Source organism: Leucoraja erinacea, chromosome 10, assembly GCF_028641065.1.
Source record: "Leucoraja erinacea ecotype New England chromosome 10, Leri_hhj_1, whole genome shotgun sequence".
Taxonomy (NCBI): domain Eukaryota; kingdom Metazoa; phylum Chordata; class Chondrichthyes; order Rajiformes; family Rajidae; genus Leucoraja; species Leucoraja erinaceus.
Genome location: NC_073386.1, coordinates 37,447,085 through 37,468,195, shown reverse-complemented (window position 1 = coordinate 37,468,195; position 21,111 = coordinate 37,447,085). Strand labels below are relative to the sequence as shown.

Sequence of the window (21,111 nt, the reverse complement as noted above, 5' to 3'; positions counted from 1 at the left end):
AGGTATGAGTAAATAATCCATCCAGCTGAAATAATGACATTTTAAGCAAAGATTTCAAATTTAAAACATCAGGCAGAAGATGCAAAAGCTTGAAAACAAGTACCGCCAGATTCAGCAACAGATTCTTCCCTGCTGAACGGTCCTCTCATAACCGGTCCTCTCGTAAGCTTAGAATCTACTGCCCATCTTTCGACTTATCTTATTATGGCCATTGCTCTCTTATTTTATCTGCCCTCTCTCTGCAACTGCTGTAAGACACTTTATGCTGCACTCTGGTGTTTTATCTTTGCATTGCCTGATGGCACAGTTTTAAGGTGAGAAGAGCAAAGTTCAAAGGAAGATGTGTGGGAAAAGTTTTTTTTTTTTTTGCCCAGAGCAATGGGTGCCTGGAACATACTGCCAGGGGTGGTGGTAGAGACAGATGCGATAATGGCATTCAAGAGGCTTTTAGATAGGCACACGGATGTGCGAGGATTGGATAGTTTAGTTTAGTTTATTGTCATGTGTACCGAGGTACAGTGAAAAGTTTGTTTATGGATATGGATCATGCGTAGGTAGAGGTAATTAGAATAACATGGCATTATATTCCAAACAGACATTGTGGGCCAAAGGGCCTGTTCCAGTGCTGTACCTTTTATTATACATGTATATGGTTTGATTGTGCACATAGGATGGGCTGATTAGATATAACAATGTTTTTCATGTGTCTCAATATATATGGCAATAATAAATTAATTCCAACACCAATTTTTAATTCAACAGCTTAATGTGAAAGTTTAGAAATTGAGAACAATATTTGATGGCCTGGGTTTACAAACTGCAGTTATTTTAATGCCAGTATCAAATTAGTTCAATAATTGAGTTGGACATGTGTTAGAAAGTATGCCTGTCAAAAACAGGCTGGGCCACAGCTCAATACCAAAGGTGAAAATAATTGAAGGCAAATAAAGTAAACAAGAGAGAAACTTGGAGTTTTAAATGTCTGCATACTATGGGAGGAAGGGAAGACGAAGGGAGGATGCAAAGAATTTTAGCATTCAGATGTTGCAAAGAGGAATGAGTAGCCAGCCTTATGCTTTGAATAAACATCATGCAAATGTGATGAGGAAGCAGGTCATACTGAACAGCATCTTTAGAATTGATTAGCAAGCCTGGATTGTTAATGATCAAACCCTAAATGAGAGAGGGTCATAAATGGGAGAGACACTCTCTCATTTGGGGTGGCACAGTGTCGCGGCAGTAGAGTTGTAAGGCAGCAACTGTACAGCTGCGCCAGCATGCTGTAGACTTTAGAGATTCAGCATGGAAATAGGCTCTTTGGGTTCGATCCTGACTACAGGTGCTGTCTGTATGGAGTTTGTGCGTTCTCCCTATGACCATGTGGGTTTTCACTGGGTGCTCCAATTTCCTCCCCTAATCCAAAGACGTACAAATTATGTTGGTTAATTGGCTTCGGTAAAATTGTAAATTGTCCTTAGTGTAATACGGGGTGATCGCTGGTCAGGCGGACTCGGTGAACCAAAGAGCCTATTTCCATGCTGAATCTCTAAAGTCTAAAGTCTACAGCATGCTGGCGCAGCGGTAGAGTTGCTGCCTTACAGCGCTTACACCTGGGTTCAATCCCGACTCTGGGTGTTGTATGTACGGAGTTTTATACATTCTCGTGGGTTTTCTCCGAGATCTTCAGTTTTCTCCCACACTCCAAAGACATACAGGTTTGTAGGTTAATTGCCTTGGTATAAGTGTAACTTGTCCCTAGTGTGTCTCGGTAAAATAGTGTTAATGTACATGATTCGCTGGTCGGTGCGGACTTGGTGGGCCGAAGGGCCTGTTTCCGCGCTCTCTCCGTAAATTAAACTAAACTAAAGTGAGGGAGATACCAGACTTGACTGAACTTGAAGCTTGGATTTGTGGCCTATTTCAACTTTCTTTTATCTAATTTTAGAGGAAAATTACTTTTCTCAAGTGCTGGAAGAGTTAAACATATGGAATAGAAATTAAAATAAGGAAAGTTAAATCATTACATTGAAATCTTTAACTCAGCTGGATGGATAGAACATTGAACTACTGTATAACTTCAATTTACAGTCACCTTATATGACTGTGTTTTGATACCAATCTTATGAATAATTAAAGCAACAAAATGATTAGATCATCAATCATTACCATCCATTTATAACAATGATTGACCACAATGTCAAAATGGAGGCTTGGCAGAGGTGAAATCAAACTTCAGCTGAAAGAAATACAACTCTCTGTTGGGAATTAGAATCAGATCTACACAAAGAGCAGAATAAACTTCAAAGTTATCATGACCTTCAATGTTGATATCTGTCCAATCTTCACAAAACCATGTTTGATGAGATCATTTGCTGAAAACTTCCGAGCAATAACGTTGCATTAATGAGATAAGAATGGTGCACAAAATCTCTGTCCCAACACAAAACCCTTTATAATTGGAAACACACAGACTAAAGTAATTGCACACTATACCCTGGTTGCAAATGGGTCCCATCTTTATGAGTAAATTTTATCCACTAAAAAGTATATAAGTAAATTCTGTCCACAAAAAGGAAGATACACAAAAAATCACCCAATAACTATACTTCCACACTGTTATAATGATAGGCATCAAAAGCACATAAGGTCTTGATGTAAAATTGAAACTACGCTTTTTCTACCAGTCAAAGATTACAAGGAAAAGGCAGGAGAATGGGGTTCAGAAGGAAAAATTGATCAGCAATTATCAAATGGTGGGGAAATTCGATGGGCCGAATGGCGTAATGTTGCTCCCATGTTTTATGATCTGATAAGACATAAGAAAGAATGGCTAAAAATGGTGAGAGAATGTAAACTAATTCTGCACAAGGAACTACAGATGTTGATTTACCAGAGATTTGAAGTAACTCAGTGGATCAGGCAACATCTCTGGACATTTCAGGTGCCTTCTTCAAACTGGCAAAACTAGTTCTGCCATTCATGTTGGACTCTTGAATTTAATAGTTTTAAGGGATCTTGTTCATAAGCAGGGACGCCTGTAAGTCAGGCTATAGTAACCCAGGGATGTTCTGTATAGTTTCACAAAACCAGGCTAGTTATCATTGGGAAAGCCATGGCTTTTAATGTGGAAATTCAAGTTCAAGTGAGTTTATTGTCATGTGTCCCTGATAGGACAATGAAATTCTTGTTTTGCTTCAGCACAACAGAACATAGTAGGCATTGACTACAAAACAGATCAGTGTGTCCATATACCATGATATAAATATATACACACATGAATAAATAAACTGATAAAGTGCAAATAACAGATTTGAATGGGCTATTAATATTCAGAGTTTTGTCCGAGCCAAATTTAATAGCTTGATGGCTGTGGGGAAGTAGCTATTCCTGAACCTGGTTGTTGCAGTCTTCAGGCTCCTGTACCTTCTACCTTAAGGTAGCAGGGAGATGAGTGTGTGGCCAGGATGGTGTGGGTCCTTGATGATACTGCCAGCCTTTTTGAGGCAGCGACTGCGATAGATCCCCTCAATGGAAGGGAGGTCAGAGCCGATGATGGACTGGGCAGTATTTACTACTTTTTGTAGTCTTTTCCTCTCCGGCTCAAGTTGCCGAACCAAGCCATGATGCAACTGGTCAGCATGCTCTCTACTGTGCACCTGTAGAAGTTAGAGAGAGTCCTCCTTGACAAACCGACTCTCCATAATCTTCTCAGGAAGTAGAGGTGCTGATGTGCTTTCTTAATAATTGCATCAGTGTTCTTGGACCAGGAAAGATCTTTCAGTTATAGAGTCAAAGAGTCATAGTCACATGACGTGGTAACAGACCATTCGGCCCAACTTGCCCACACCGACCATATGTCCCATTTACATTAGTCCCACCTCCCTGTGTTTGTTACTAGTCCCAGTAAACCTATCCTATCCATGTACCTGTCAAAATGTTTCCTAAATGTTGCGATAATAACTGCCTCAACTGCCTCCTCCGGCAACTCGTTCCATTCACCCACCACTCTTTGTGTCAAAAATAATGTTACCCCTCACATTTCTATTAAATCTTTCTCCCCTCACTTTAAACCTATGTCCACTGGTTCTCGATTCCCTGACTCTGGCAAGACATTGTACGTTTAATCGATTAATCGATCATACCCAATTATTAAAATAATTTTTGAAATTTACCCGTCCTCCTTATAAGCATGTCAAAGTTTGCTCAAACGTGGGAGTGTTCTAGGAATACTGCCAATGTCTGTAAGAAGGTTTAGAAGCTACAGAATTTCTTTGATGAAAAAGTGCAGAAAAAAACCTAATGTAGAAAAAAAGAACTGCAGATGCTGGTTTACAAAAATGGACACAAAGTGCTGGAGTAACTGCGTGGGTCAAGCAACATCTCTGGAAAACACGGATGGATGACATTTCAGGTCAGGACCCTGCTTCAGATCCAGGGACAGTTTCTTCCAAGGACACCCATGGACTATCTATAATTGAACTGTACTGAGCTTTATCTTGCACTAAACATTATTCCCTTTATCAGTATCTGTACTGATAATAGGTTGGCACCACGTTGAATAGTGAGCAGCAAAAACAGTGGCATATCAACCTTTCAACATGTTCCCTGAAGAGAAATTTAATTTCAAACAGGAGTAAATTGAATTTGACTCTGAATTAAAGTTGGCAAGAAAGTTTGCTCTCAAACTTAGGAAGTTTGGGATGTGTTAATGTTTACCAATACAGATGCCAATGTCTGGGTAAGAAGGTTTGGGAAGCTGCAGAATTTCTTTGATGCAGAAATTGTGTGCCCAGACCAAAAAACCTAACCGCCCTGTGACTCCATTTACAAAACACAAGCTGCCTCAGAACTGCAGATGGCCACTCCCTCTTCTCCTGTCTCATTAGCAAAAGGTATAGAAAAATGGACAGCCAGCTCGGCCCAAGTGCTGGAGAAAAACTGCAGAGTGGGTCAAGCAGGTTAGACAGCCCCACTCTGGAAAACACGGATGGCTCACTGGCAAACATTTCAGGTCAGGATCCCTGCTTCAGATCCAGGGACAGTTTCTTCCAAGGACACCCATGGACTATCTATAATTGAGGATAAACTTGACACTGTCACTGACGTTCCTGACAGCGCCACCCATCGGGCGTCATTTACTCCGAGCGGACAGGACATCAGACTCTGGTAAGACCAGAGGTGGGGGTCTGTGCATTTATATAAATAAGCATGGTGCACGGACTCCACCATTGAGTCACTGCTCAGCTACCTTGAGCTTTATCTTGCACTGCCCAGAGAACACTGTTTACTTCCCTTTATCATGTATCTGTGTAGCAAACTGTAATATTGTTGCGGTTGACTTTGTAGCCATGTAATTAGTCCTTCTAGAGTAGACGTTGACTGGCCATCCCCCTTAGCATGCAACTCAAAGCTGTAAGGACAGTTTTCTGGTCACTGTCAGTGGCATGACTCTCACGGGAAGCACCATCAAGCAAACAGGTATAGCCATGGATGAACAGCGAACTGCTGAAAGCACGGGACACCGCTTTCAGGTCAGGCGATTGTGTCGATGGCACCGAAAGTTGATCATGGTTGAAAGTTCACAAATTCCCCCAGAGTAAATATCACCAACAACTTCTCCAGACCACCCATATTGAAGCAATGGCCAAGAAAGCACACCAATTCCTCTCCGCCCTCCTTAGAAGTCTTAGGAATGCTGTTTGGCATGTCCCCAATACCATCAAAAACGTTTACCAACTTCTGCAACACTGGATGCGCCATAGAAAGCACCTCTTTTACTGGGACCGGCGTTCCACAGGGCTGTGTTGGCCCCCTCCTCTACTCCCTCTTCACCTTGACTGGACACACATGCACCATCAAATTGCAGAGAATTGTGGCCTCATCACACAGCCCAGGACCATCACACAATGGTGCGCTGACAACAACCGCCCTGCCATTGACTCCATTTAGACAGGAACCACAAGCTGCACACCCCCTCACAGGCAAGTGCCACCAGCATAACATCTCGAGGACCTCCTTGGACCCACAATACCTCTACTCTGATCTCATCTGTCTCTTCTTCCTGAGGAGACTGAAAAGGTCCATCTGTCTCCTCAATGTGAAACCGCTGCACCATTGCATCCTTACACCTCCAGTATTCAGACTGCTTTCTTCCCAGCTGTTATCAGGCAACTGAACTGTCAAATTGAAACCCAGAGAACAGTCCTAAACTACTATCTACCTCATTAGAGACCCTCAGTCTATCTTTAATCAGACTTTACTGGCGTTATCTTGCATTATTATTCATGTTATTGCCTTTATCATGTATCTGTACACTGTGGATGGTTCGATGTGATCATGTATAATCTTCCGCTGACTGGTTAGCATGCCCCCCCCCCCCCCCCCCCCCCCGGAAAAGCTTTTCAAACTGTACCTTGGTGACATTTAAACTAAACTCATAAAAACTAGACTCTGAAAACACCTCCAGAGTACAGTTTCTTCCCAGCTGTTATCAGGTCAAATTGACACCCATAAACAGTCCTAAACTACTAACCTCTAGAGACCCTCACAAACAGACTTTACTGCTTCATCTCTGATTGCCTTTTTCTTCGTTTACACTGTGGATGATTGATGTGATTTAATCTTCCCGCAGGTGTGCTCAAAGCTTTTCAGGTCTGGTGACATTAAACACTCTGAACTTAGCTCTGACAATTTCTGAACATTTTGCTTATCTCTGATTCCAGACATGTTGTTAAAACAAGGTGAGCAGTGAAGGAAATATGCAACCTCTGGATAACATAGAGGAAACTAATGGAAATAATTAACTTGATCTTACTTGAAACACCTCCTGGATCCAATTTGAATGTAATACTAACAAAACCAATAATAAAGTCAACACCTCCCTTCTCACCACACCACCATAATGCCCACCCACCCTTCTATTCTCTAGGGTATCATGCAGGTTCAATATACAATGGTTATAACCTGTATTTTTACATGACATCCTCAATATACCATAGCTTCACTGGAGTTTGATGTTAACAATTAACACACATGCCAAAAGTTAATATATTTCAGATATTACCAAAAAAATAGGGTTTTAAGTGTTTCGGGCTTAAGCACGAACATTGGGTGAAAGAAATCAGGGATGCTGAAGAGGGAAGAAATTGAAGAAGATAGTGTTAAGACTTTAGACACGGGCCTTTTGGCACACTGAGTCCATGCCGACAGGCTATCATCCCGTATACTAAATCTATCACTAACACTAGGAACAATTTATGATTTTTTGTACCGTAGCCAATCAACCTACAAACCTGTACATCTTTGTAGTGTGGGAAGAAACTGGAGCACACAGAAAAAAACACTGCAGTCACAGGGAGAACAAATTAATCCCATACAGGCAACACCCATTGTCAGGATCGAATCCGAGTCTCTGGCACTGTATGGCAGCAACTCTACCACTACGCCATTGTGTCGCTTGTGTTCTCAGAAGGTTGTAGCATTCATGAAATGTTGAAAGATAGCAAGGGAACACTGAATACCAGCATTTTAAGGATAACATTGATGCCCTTGGAATAGGAGCCGATGGGCACTGGTGTGCTGGCTTAATGGGACACATGGAACATAGAAAAATACAGCACAGGAACAGGCCCTTCAACCCATACATGCTGAACGTGATACCAGGATAAATTAATCTCAGTATCCTGCACAGGATCCATATTTCTTCATTCAATGAAAGTCCTGATGCTGATCTAAAAGCCTCTGAAACACCAACGGTGTATGTTAGGACATGGGCAGCAGAGTTTTGGATCAATGCAAGTTTAACAAAGGGTTTGGAATGGTCAAATCTGGAGGCAACAAAAGAGACAGTACAACTGATGGGTTGTAACCTCAGCTGAATGCCAATCATGTTTGATCCATTACCGTAACACATTGGCTTCAAAACATCTGCCAAATAATATATTAGATGTGAGTAATGAATCCAAGACACATATTTTAAACTTAAATGTGCATCCATGAGGACATGAAAGCAGAGTGAACTGGCAGCTTGGGGTAAGTGATCAGTCAGATCAGCTGCAGTGGTAGAAATTTGAGGGGATCTTGGTGAACACCCAAAATAGATGCACCCAGAGAAGTAGAAAAAAAATCAAAGGAAAATTCACTGTCTGAGATAAATTAATGTCTGTAAAGGTAATTGGTAGGTTAACTGGTCACTGTAAATTACACCTGATACTGAGATAAGTTGTAGAATTTGGTGGGGGGGGGGGGCGTAGAATTTAGATTTTAGTGATACAGCGCGGAATCAGGCCTTTCATCTCATTGAATCCACGCCAACCAGCGATCACCCCATACACTAGCACAACCCTACACACACCTGGGCCAATTTACAATTTTACTGAAGCCAATTAACCTACAAACATGAATGTCTTTGGAGTGTGGTAAGAAAGCGGAGCAACCGGGGAAAACCCACGTGGTTGCAGGGAGAATGTGTAAACTCCGTACAGACAGTACCCATAATCAGGATTGTACCCGGGTACCCTGGCGCTGTAAGGCAGCAAGTCCACTGCTGCACTGAAGTACCATTGCAATGTGGAGAGAATAGCAGTTGTCTGGAATATTAGTGGGGAATGGGATGCCTCCGTGAGTGGACAATAGGTTGTAAACTCAATAGGCTGATATCTATATTACTAAAAGTCTGATCTTGACCACTTCCTGTTGTTCTGTATATTGATTTTAGAAAAAATGCTGCCACTTACGGCTGTGATTTTTGGCCATCTCACTCAGAGTCCCCCTCCACTGTGCAGGACAAGAGGTTTTTTCCCATCGATGAAAAATAAAAGCGTTATTAGTGTTTAAAAAATGTTGAGATTCTCTCTCCTGAACGCTATGCCCCTTCTGGAGGGACTATAAAACCCAGAAGTGTTGAGTGCCTCAGTCAGTCTCTGCAAGATGGGGGAGCGAGAGGGTCATGTCTCTCAGTCTGAGCTGTGAATAACACTGAACACATGTCTACTAAACTGTGAGTGGTTTTACTGACGTGTCAGTGCCCTAAATGTGGTTTGAAAATATAGTTTGGAGATGCTAAAGCTGTGTTGCCTTTGGTTTGGAAATGCTAAAGTTGTGTTGCCTTTGGTTTGGAAATGCTAAAGCTGTGTTGCCTTTAGTTTGGAAATGCTAAAGCTGTGTTGCCTTTAGTTTGGAAATGCTAAAGCTGTGTTGCCTTTGGTTTGGAAATGCTAAAGCTGTGTTGCCTAATTAAAGTTGCCTTGCCTAATTAAATTTGCCTTGCCTAATTAAAGTTGCCTTGCCAAATTAAAGTTGCCTTGCCTTCTATAGAGTTAAAAGTCTAATCTTGACCACTTCCTTTTTGCTCTTTATATTGATTTTAGAAAAAACGCTACCGCATACGGCTGTGATATTTGGCCATCTTACTCAGAGTCCCTCTCTACTCATCAGGTGCCGAGGATTATTCCCATCGATGAAAAATAAAAGTTATTAGTGTTTAAAAAATGTTGAGATTCTCTCTCCTGTCAATCACGCCATGAAGGCCACGCCCTTTCTGGTGGGACTACCCCCGAAGTCCTTCCCCCCGAAGGACTATAAAACCCAGAAATGTGGGCATGGCTCAGTCTCTGCAAGATGGAGAAAGGAGAGGTCACGACTCGCTGTCTTTAGTGGCCTTGCACCCTGCTTGAAATGGTATGAAACTGCACTTGAATTTGGTGGCCTTGCACCCTGCTTGAAATGGAATCTTGAGTGAGTGAGCTGCCAGCACAAGAAACCATTCCCCCCCCCACTGGCCACCAATATCGGAATTGGTGGAGAGGTGGAATATCGCATTGGGGAACCAGCCCTCCCGTCTGATGTGGGACCCTATGGGTCCCACTTAGTCTACTGTTGCAATTCAGGTCAGAAGATCTAGTATCTTGAAAATAATGTGGGAAATTGTGAAAGTGTCTACCGTGGTGGGAAAATTAATATATATCATGTAAATGCTGAGTGACTGCTGGGAGGTGAGAGCCTGGATGGTCTTGGTGCTCTGGCACAAGTTTCCAAAAGACTCAGCAGTTAGTAGAGAAGCATCTTTATTGCACCAATCGTCAAGGTTCAGTCCTGATTGCCCATGCTGTTTATCCACATAGGATTCCCAAATGCAATGGTTTCTGCCAACACTCCAAAAATATGCTCATTTGTACAAACAACAAACTGTAGATGCTGGTTAATACACAAAGGGTACAAAATGCTGGAATAACTCAGCAGGCCAGGCAGCTTCTCCAGCACTTCATGTCCTAATATGTAGATTTGCCCAAGTGTGTAGTGACTGGTAGAATCTACAGGGAGTTGATGAGAATGTGGGGAAAATAGAAAATGTGATCTCTGAAAGATTAGTGTAAATGGGTGAGTAATAATGTCATTAGAATGTCATTAGAAGGGAATAGTCCCCGAGGATTGGCGTACTGCGCATGTTGTTCCATTGTTTAAAAAGGGTTCTAAGAGTAAACCTAGCAATTATAGACCCGTTAGTTTGACTTCAGTGGTGGGCAAATTAATGGAAAAGATACTTAGAGATAATATATATAAGCATCTGGATAAACAGGGTCTGATTAGGAACAGTCAGCATGGATTTGTGCCTGGAAGGTCATGTTTGACTAATCTTCTTGAATTTTTTGAAGAGGTTACTAGGGAAATTGACGAGGGTAAAGCAGTGGATGTTGTCTATATGGACTTTAGTAAGGCCTTTGACAAGGTTCCTCATGGAAGGTTGGTTAAGAAGTTTCAACTGTTGGGTATAAATGCAGGAGTAGCAAGATGGATTCAACAGTGGCTGAATGGGAGAAGCCAGAGGGTAATGGTGGATGGTTGTTTGTTGGGTTGGAGGCAGGTGACTAGTGGGGTGCCTCAGGGATCTGTGTTGGGTCCTTTGTTGTTTGTCATGTACATCAATGATCTGGATGAAGGTGTGGTAAATTGGATTAGTAAGTATGCATATGATACCAAGAAAGGGGGTGTTGTGGATAATGAAGTGGATTTCCAAAGTCTACAGAGTGATTTAGGCCATTTGGAAGAAGGGGCTGAAAGATGGCAGATGGAGTTTAATGCTGATAAATGTGAGGTGCTACACCTTGGCAGGACAAATCAAAATAGGACGTACATGGTAAATGGTAGGGAATTGAAGAATACAGTTGAACAGAGGGATCTGGGAATAACCGTGCATAGTTCCTTGAAGGTGGAATCTCATATAGATAGGGTGGTAAAGAAAGCTTTTGGTATGCTAGCCTTTATAAATCAGAGCATTGAGTATAGAAGCTGGGATGTAATGTTATAATTGTACAAGACATTGGTGAGACCAAATCTGGAGTATGGTGTACAATTTTGGTCGCCCAATTATAGGAAGGATGTCAACACAATAGAGAGAGTACAGAGGAGATTTACTAGAATGTTGCCTGGGTTTCAACAACTAAGTTACAGAGAAAGGTTGAATAAGTTAGGTCTTTATTCTCTGGAGCACAGAAGGTTAAGGGGGGACTTGATAGAGGTCTTTAAAATGATGAGAGGGATAGACAGAGTTGATGTGGACCAGCTTTTCCCTTTGAGAATAGGGAAGATTCAAACAAGAGGACATGACTTCAGAATTAAGGGACAGAAGTTTAGGGATAACATGAGGGGGAACTTCTTTAGTAGGGGTAACAGAGGCTGGTCCTGGCACACCTCAAAAGCTGCCTACCCACCACACTGGATCCCTATCAGTTTGCCTACCGCAAGAACAGGAGTACGGAGGATGCCATCTCAACGGCACTTCACTCCCCCTCTCCCACCTCGACAACAGAGACACTTACGTAAGAATGCTGTTCATCGATTACAGCTCAGCATTCAACACCATTATACCATCAAAACTGATCACCAAATTCGGTAACCTGGGCATCGACCCCTCCCTCTGCAACTGGATACTGGACTTTCTAACCAACAGACCCCAGTCTGTGAGGTTAGACAAGCACACCTCTTCAACCCTCACCCTGAACACCGGCGTTCCACAGGGCTGTGTGCTGAGCCCCATCCTCTACTCCCTCTTCACCTATGACTGCACACCTGTACATGGTACTAGCACCATCATCAAGTATGCAGATGATACAATGGTGATTGGCCTCATCAGCAACAACGATGAGTTGGCCTACAGGGAGGAGGTCCAGCACTTAGCAGCATGGTGCGCTGACAACAACCTGGCCCTTAACTCCAAGAAGACCAAGGAGCTCATTGTAGACTGCAGGAAGTCCAGAGGCGGCGCGCACACCCCCATCCACATTAACGGGACGGAGGTGGAACGTGTTTCTAGCTTCAGGTTCCTGGGAGTCAACATCTCCAATGACCTCTCTTGGACCCACAATATCTCTACTCAGATCGAGAAGGCTCATCAGCATCTCTTCTTCCTGAGGAGACTGAAGAAGGTCCATCTGTCTCCTCAGATCTTGGTGAACTTCTACCACTGCACCATCGAGAGCATCCTTACCAACTGCATCACAGTATGGGATGGCAACTGCTCTGTCTCCGACCGGAAGGCATTGCAGAGGGTGGTGAAAATTGCCCAACGCATCACCTGTTCCTCGCTCCCCTCCATTGAGTCTGTCCAAAGCAAGCGTTGTCTGCGGAGGGCGCTCAGCATCGCCAAGGACTGCTCTCACCCCAACCATGGACTGTTTACCCTCCTACCATCCGGGAGGCACTACAGGTCTCTCCGTTGCCGAACCAGCAGGTCGAGGAACAGCTTCTTCCCGGCGGCTGTCACTCTACTCAACAACGTACCTCGGTGACTGCCAATCACCACCCCCCCCCCCCGGACACTTATTATTATTTATTCAAATCATGTGCTATGTCGCTCTTCCAGGGAGATGCTAAATGCATTTCGTTGTCTCTGTACTGTACACTGACAATGACAATTAAAATTGAATCTGAATCTGAATTTACTCAGAGAGTGGTAGCGGTGTGGAATGAGCTTCCAGTGGAAGTGGTGGAGGCAGGTTCGTTGGTATCATTTAAAAATAAATTGGATAGGCATATGGATGAGAAGGGAATGGAGCGTTATGGTATGAGTGCAGGCAGGTGGCACTAAGGGAAAAAAGTTGTTCGGCACGGACTTGTAGGGCCGAGATGGCCTTTTTCCATGCTGTAATTGTTATATGGTTATATGGTTAATAAGAGGGTAATGGTTAATATTGATTCAGTGGGCCAAATGGCTATATGTCCCTAAGATGTCACAACAATACAGTATTAGAATACATGTACTTCCAGTAATTTAGATAATTGCTTGGATATCTGAAGAAAGGTCCCGATCCAAAACGACTTTTCATACCCTCCTGCAATGCTGCCTGACCTGCTGAGTTCCTCCAGCATTGTATTTTTCTCAGGGTTGCAGCATCTGCAGTCTCTTGTGTCTCCGGGGTGTTATCATTTATTGCCAGGGGAATCACACACAGAAGTGTTTCTGTGCTGCATTTCTCTCGCACTCTGCAGCATGAACCCCACCCATTTAGGCTAAGATAACTTCTCAATTAGCTCAAGCCCTCAGAATAATAAACTACAAAATGAGGCTGTTATTTGAAAATATTCTATTTGTCAACATGGGGGACATTGGATTTAAAAACATATTTCTAAATACAGTATTCTTGGTTAATATACTGGAGAGATTCACATTTAACTCGGTAAAACATCTTGTGCTATGCTTCATTGCCTATGGGCATTCCGGGCACAGTTACAAATTTACTCAATACAAAACCAGTACAAGCAAGAGAATTCAGATGACTTTTAACCATTTGACCATGAACATATGTCTTCTGGTTCCAAAAGTGAGAGGTATAAATGCTAACCCATTTAGTTTAGTTTAATTTAGAAACACAGCATGGAAATAGACCCAATGGCCCACAGAGTATGCAATCGAGCCAACCATTGATCACACATTCACACAGACAGCACCAGAGGTCAGGATCGAACCTGGGTCTCTGGTGCTGCAAGACAGCAGCTCTAACTGCGCCACAGTGCTGCCCCATTTCACAATTGTGGTTCTCTTCAATTTTCTGACTGTAGACCTTATTGCCACTTCCTCGTTGTTCCCAGTTCCATTGTGCAAAAGAATCAAGTGTGGTCAGAATCTACTCACATGTATGTAGTATCCGGCTCAAGGCATCTGATTATTAATGATATGGAACTTGACACTGTGTCGGGAACTTTCCCCAACATCACACAAGGGGTCTTGGATCCAGAGGCAATGTCATCGACAAAACTCAATACCGATTCTGTGGAGTGAATGATTAAAAAAAACACAATTTTAGTCAAGTAATTAACCCAGAGTTTGAAAAGCCAAACGTGTTAACATTTCTGCTGAATATTATGGTCACTGAAACTGAGAAATTAACATGAAGGAGGTCACGCACATTGAATTTTATATGAGAATAATTGTTCCACTCTAAGATAAGAATTAGGATTATGAATATTAATGATCCGAGCTTCAACAGGAACACATTTCAAAATAGTAGGGGGATACCTTGACCAGTTTGATGATACATTTAGATATCTGTGTGTAAGAATGTAGGAGAAATAGTTAAGCAATTCATTGCTGAATGCAACATTTTAAGGATAAGGTTAAACTTAATGGTAACAATGCCCAATAATAAAGAGTCAAGAGAGGGGGTATGGCAGAGGACTAAAACACAAAATGATAGGGATCAAAACACAAAGTGCTGGAGTAACTCAGCAGGTCAGGCAGCATTTGTGGAAAGGAGTGGATAGGCGACCTTTTATATCGGAACTGTTTGTCAGAGGGAGAGAGGAGGAGAACTTTTTCAAGGTAGTAATACCTTGAGGAAGATTTCACAGTGAAGCAGTGACACAAGGACCAAGGGGAGCACAGTGGTGCAGGGGTAGAGTTGCTGCCTTACATGACCAGAGTCTTGGGTTTGATCCTGACTAAGGGTGCAGGTTGTACTTTCTCCTTGTGACCACATGGTTTTCTCTGGGTGCTCTGGTTTCCTCCCACACTCCAAAGACATGCAGATTTATAGGTGAATTGGCTCATGTAAATTGTTCCTAGTGTGTAGGATAGAACGAGTGAGCCGGTGATCGATGGTCAGTATGGACTTGGTAGGTGAGGGGCCTGTTTCCAACGATATATCTCAACTAAACTAATTAAAAATGAAATAAAATAAAACAAACTACTATAAAATAAACTGAACTAAACTGCAGATGCAGGAATCTTGAGCAAACCACAATGTGCTCTAGTACCTCAATGAGTCAGGCAGCAACTGATAGGGATCTCATGTTTACTTCCCGGGCTTGTTCGGTAATGGGGAGTGAAGAGACAAGTACATACACAGGGTTCCCAATAAGAATGAAATGTGTTGCAAATCCCCAGTTATGTGTAATTTGTGTGCTCAATGGATCCCTCCAAAAAAAGGAAAAATCCCAATTCCCATGCACGCCACTGACAGAATAGAGACTGTGATGAACAGTCGTTTAGTTCTCCTCTTAGCCTTTAAAATACAACCTGTGCATGGACCAGGTGGTTGAGGGCTAGAGGAAGCTGCAGTACAGGAACGGCAAAGCTGTAGCAGCTGATGAAACGCAAGGTGTCATCAATCAATTTGTCTTTTTGGTGGAAAGCCTCAATCCTGCCCTAAGATTTGACCCAGACTTGTATAATTTCCTACATTCCAGAATGAGACCTTCGTGGGCTTGTCTGAAGACATAGGGTTATCACCTGACAATGACCAATTGGCATGAACTTTGTAGAATCACCTGTGCCCAAAACACCTGATCCAAAAGTGAGCAAGTTATTTACTGTTCTTGAATGTTTCCATTTCTATTAATGAGAAAAATATGCAAAGACCCCATGTAAAACAATAATGCTTCACATACTGTCTATTCTCTTTGATGCAACAGTGGACCATTGTGTTGATTAGTTTGATTTACGTCAGATATGAGCAAGGAACAAGAATTTGGCTGCAGTCTCAGTTCTCTTCTTTGGAACAATAAAACAACAATAGAAATATTAATAATCAATACAGGGTTACATTATTATTCCAAGGTTGTGACATTTGATGTTCTTTTAGCCCCAAGTAACATCTGCAGCTGCAAATTATCAGCTAAAATTCTGTTTCCATATTTTTTTAGAGAAATTATTATTTTCAGGAGTAACAGTAGGTATGTTACAAAACCTACCTGAATCATGGCTGAGCATCTGCCCCCAGGCCGTGTGCGCGATTTTGGCGCTGTTTAGAGGGGGCGGGTTTAAAACGCGATTTTTACTAGGCTGTTGCAATCGAAAATGTTCAGCCTAGTAAATCATTAACGGAAAATCGCTGAAAGACCCCGTCGCAAAAGGTATTATTAGTTTTTATAGCCTTGTAAAATAATTATAGTAGTTTAAAAATCACTCTCTAAACTCGCAACCTCTCGCAGCCCCAGGGTTTTATAAAGCAAACAATTAAAGGTATGTACCTTGTTTTTACATTAAATGGGGCTTGTATATAACCCTGTATATAAAGTTTTCTATAGCGAGTTCATTTTGGGCTCTTTATATCCCGCAGTATTTTTCTGGGCACTTGAGGGCACAAATCCAGCGCAATGTGAACGTTCTAAACCAGTGCGTTCACAGGAACCCACTAGAAAGCCGATTTAAATTGACTTTAATTTACAGCAATTGAACACTAAATTCCTTCCATTTGGCCTATAAATTGATGTAAATGAGATTTAAAAATCATGTTTTATTGTGAATTATTTGTGAATATTATTTGGACACTTGGGCTATTTAAAAATGTTAATCATTTATTAAGAAATGGATAGATGTTTAGATCTAGTGATTGAAGTTTGAAATTAGCTACAATTGGGTAACTAACTAATTATATGCTTTAATTTCAGGTCATCCAAGTAAGATTATTTTATATTTGTTTCAGAATGCTTCAATCTATGATAACTGAAAATTTCATTCAGTTCTCTTAATTTTTAAGAAGGTTATGGGCTTTTGACTGTCCTCGATCACAGCTTTTTTGTTATGTCCATAGAAAATCAATAGGGAACAAGATGCTAATTTCCGAGTATGAAAATGGCCATAACTGTTTTACTACTTGAGATATGAAAGTGAATTAGGTGTCAAATTAAACTTATTGTTATGCTTTATCTGAAGGGATAAATTGCAGACTTGATTTTTTAAATCTCAAAATTTTGTAACATTGCTAGTAACAGCAGGCTTTGCCTACATTTAACTACATTACTTAAATACTTTCTATACCAAAGTCAATTCGAGACAGCTGACAATTGTTTAGCACTGGCTTCTGAATCTCATGTGATTTGAGTACATTTGACTAAAGCTGCCATTTACAAGCGAGATCCCGCAGTTCTGTATCAAGAATTAGAAACAGATAAAAGCTGGAAATACTCGATAGGTCAGACAGCACCTGCAGAGAAGGAAGCAGTTAACTATCCAGGTCAATGACTTTTCAAGAAAACTAGGAACGGTTGGAATTCAATCACATTTTAAGTTGTAGAGAAGAATGCGGAAAATAGAAGGATTTGTAAAATTTAGTGGAAATAAGGAGAAACTGAAAGACACATATTTATTTATTCTAGTTTTATATTCATCATCCACACGCAGTTGTCTTTGGCCTCTACACCATTGTTCCATGTCTCCTTGAACCTATCACATTTACCTGCATCCAATAATATAGAGAATTTTCTCCCTCCTTTTGGAAAATTTGACCATGCCCGCCATTTTCCTGCTGCCGGAGTATAAACAACGGATAGTACGGGAAGTGGCAGTGACGAAGAATGTAAAGCGATGGTCTGACCATTCAGAGGCCATGTTACAGGGTGCACTGAGTGATGTCGACTGGAATATGTTCCAATCAAGTTCCAGAGACGTCAGTTTGAGGAAGTTGTCACGGACTTCATAACAACACTAGCCGACAACAACGTCCCCACGGTAAGGGTTAGTTACTTTCCTAACCAAAAACCTTAGGTTGACAAATCCATTTCCGTCGCTTTGAATGCTCGCACTGCTGCTTATAACTCTGGCCTGGCATCCGGCAACATGGATAATTACAAGGCAGAGTCCTATAGACTGTAAAGGGCAGTGAAGGATGCTAAAAGCAGGTACAGGGACAGGATGGAGTCGCAGGTGGAACAGCGTGATACCAGACGCTTATGGCAGGGGCTACGGACTTTAACAAATTACCAGAGCAGCTCCTCCCCCCTCAACCGGGAATGCCGGCCCCTCCTTAGCTGTTGACCTGAACTCTTTCTATGCATGACGTGAGGTGGGCAACAGCACATCGTCGGTGCGCTGGCTAGCGAGGCTGGAGTGAGGCACACCACTGGGGATGTGCACACATTCTCAGTGTCCGAGCACGAGGTGAGGAGGGCTCTGATGCGTGTGAACACAAGGAAAGCTGTAGGCCCAGATGGTATATCTGGGTGAGTACTAAAGTCTTGTGCTAATCAGCTAGCTCCAGTGTTCACCATAATATTCAACCTCTCCCTGGCCAAGTCCATGGCCCTTGCCTGCTTCAAGAGATCCACTATTGTCCCAGTGCCTAAGAATGCCTGTCCAGCCTGCTTAAATGACTACCCTCACCTCAGTGGTCATGAAATGCTTCGAGAGGTTGATCATTTGCGCCTTTCTCCCTAGCACCATGGATCCGCTGCAGTTCGCATACCGTTCAAACAGATCCACGGATGAAGCGGTCTCCCGATTTTGCACACCACTCTCTTTCACATAACAAACAGCTGGAGGGCTATGTGAGGATGCTGTTCATTGACCAGTTCAGCTTTCAACACCATAGCCCCCACTAGACATGCTGATAAGCTGTTGGAACTGGGACTGAACACTCCTGTGTGCCTGGGTCCTGGACTTTCTGACCGCCAGGCCCTAGGTGGTCAAGATGGACAGACATACCTCCAAGCCCCTCACCCTGAACACAGGATCGCCCCAGGGTTGCGTCCTCAGCCCCCACTGTACTCCCTGTACACACATGACTGTGTGGCCAGGTTCAGCTCCAACTCCATCATTAAGTTTGCTGATGACACAGTGGTGGTGGGCCTGATCTCTACTAAGGAGCTGATTGTGGACTTTAGAAGGGCACAACAACCAAGGACGTACACGCCACTGGGGATAAATGGGACTTCTGTGGATGGGGTGAGCAGCTTTAAATACCTGGAGTCCACATCACAGAGGATCTGACATGGACAACACACACAGCCGCACTGGTGAGAAAGACAAGGCATCACCTTTACCACCTCAGGCAGCTGAGGAAACTCAGAGCCTCCCTGAGGATCCTTCAATCCTTCTACTCTGGTGCTGTAGAAAGCATCCTGGTCGGAAACATCTCTATCTGGTTTGGCAATAGCTCTGCCCAGGACAGGAAGGCTCTGCAGAGAGTACTGCGTTCGGCCGAACGCACCACGGGAACTACACTCGCCCCCTTGCAGGACCTATACACCAGGAGGTGCAGATCCAGAGCCAACAGGATCATGAAGGACCCCTAGCACCCCAGCAACGGACTGTTCCAGCTACTATGGTCAGGCAAACGCCTGCGCTGTCACGCTGCGGAAACAGAGAGGATGAGATAGAGTTTCTTCCCACCGCCCATTAGGACTGTAAACTTTGATCTCACCAGGGTGTAAATACTGTTGCGTCTTCTTTTTTTTAATGTAAATACTGGTTCTGTTCTGTTCTGTTGTTTTGCACAATCCCACAAGCGTTGCCACTTTCATTTCACTGTACATCTTGTATGTGTATGTGACAAATAAAGTTGACTTAACTTGAAAAAGGAACATAAAATGCTGGAGTAACTCAGTAGGTGAAGCAGCGGCCCTGGAGAACATGGAAAGGTGATGTTTCGGGTTGAGACCCTTCTTCCGACTGAAGAAGGATCTCGATCCAAAATGAAGTCTGAAGAAAAGTCTTGAAGTCAAACATCATCTATCCATGTTCTCCAGAGATGCTGCCTGACTTATTGAGTTACTTCAGCACTTTATGCCCTTTTGTTATTAATCAACATCTGCAGTTCTTTATTTCTACCATAGACGGATAAAGCCCTATTGATCCACATATCAGCATGCATGGCAGAAATCTAATAAGTTCTTAATCACTCCTGACTAGAATTTGTTAAAGATTGGAAAAGTAATCGAAAACATGATTAAATCTGGGATGTTGCATTTTATATCCCCAGTTTTTTGTTGCCAGTGGAACTGTTCTTCCAAAATCACTTTTCATTGTAATGTGCAATTCTACTAATCAGTTATTTTGAATCTTCATTGTGAAAGTATTATCCTACTATGTGCTTTGAATTATAATTGCACGCCCTATTGAGAAGAAGTACTCATGTTATCTTTCTTCATCACTATATTGCAATAGAGGTTGCACAACATTAAACATTGGTTGCAAGGTGCTATAGTCTATACTAAATGCATGAAATGCATCATAAAGTTGTCATCACCTTATTTCTTGTGTCTACTTCCAAGGTAGAAAATAACTCTTCATTGAAAATTTTAAAAATCGGCAGATTCTAAAAATCATAAATTAAATTTAAAAAATGCTGGAAATGTTCTTCTGGACTGTCTAAGGCTAAGGGGAGACCTGTTCCAAGTATATACAATTCTGAGAGGCATGGAGAAGGTAAACAGTCAGAACCTTTCTCCCAGGGTGCAAAGAATAAAGAGTAAAGGGCATAGCTACAAGTTGAGAGGGGCACAACTTAAAGGAGATCTATAAGGAAAGTATTCTTTTTTGCACAGAGGGTGGTGGATAGCTGGAAATGGTTGCCAGGGATGTTGTTGGAGGCAGATTCAATGGTGGCATTTAGGATGCTGTTAGATGGGCACATGGACGTGCAGGGATTGGCAGGATATGGATCACGTGAAGGGAATGAGGACTAGTTTAATCTGGCATTGTGTTCCGCATGGGCTGAAGGGCCTATTCCTGTGCTGTACTCGTCTATGTATCAATCTGTGGCACTCAGTGGATCAGGTAGAATTTGTAGATGGAGAAACAGAGCTAATGTTTCAGATCAAGGACCCTTTCTGGGGGGGGGGGGGGGGGGGGGGGGGGGGGGGGGGGGGGGGAGCAAACAAGAGGAAGGGATGGAGAGC

General features: G+C 42.6%; 1 protein-coding gene across 1 annotated transcript in view; it reads right to left on the bottom strand.

The window, feature by feature from the left end:
- Positions 1 to 21,111, bottom strand: part of astn1 (astrotactin 1) — a 1,772,582-nt gene that overhangs the window by 18,907 nt on the left and 1,732,564 nt on the right. The window contains exon 20 of the mRNA XM_055641960.1: positions 14,129 to 14,264. Coding sequence (XP_055497935.1) covers positions 14,129 to 14,264 — 136 coding nt within the window. The remainder of the gene's footprint in view (positions 1 to 14,128; positions 14,265 to 21,111) is intronic.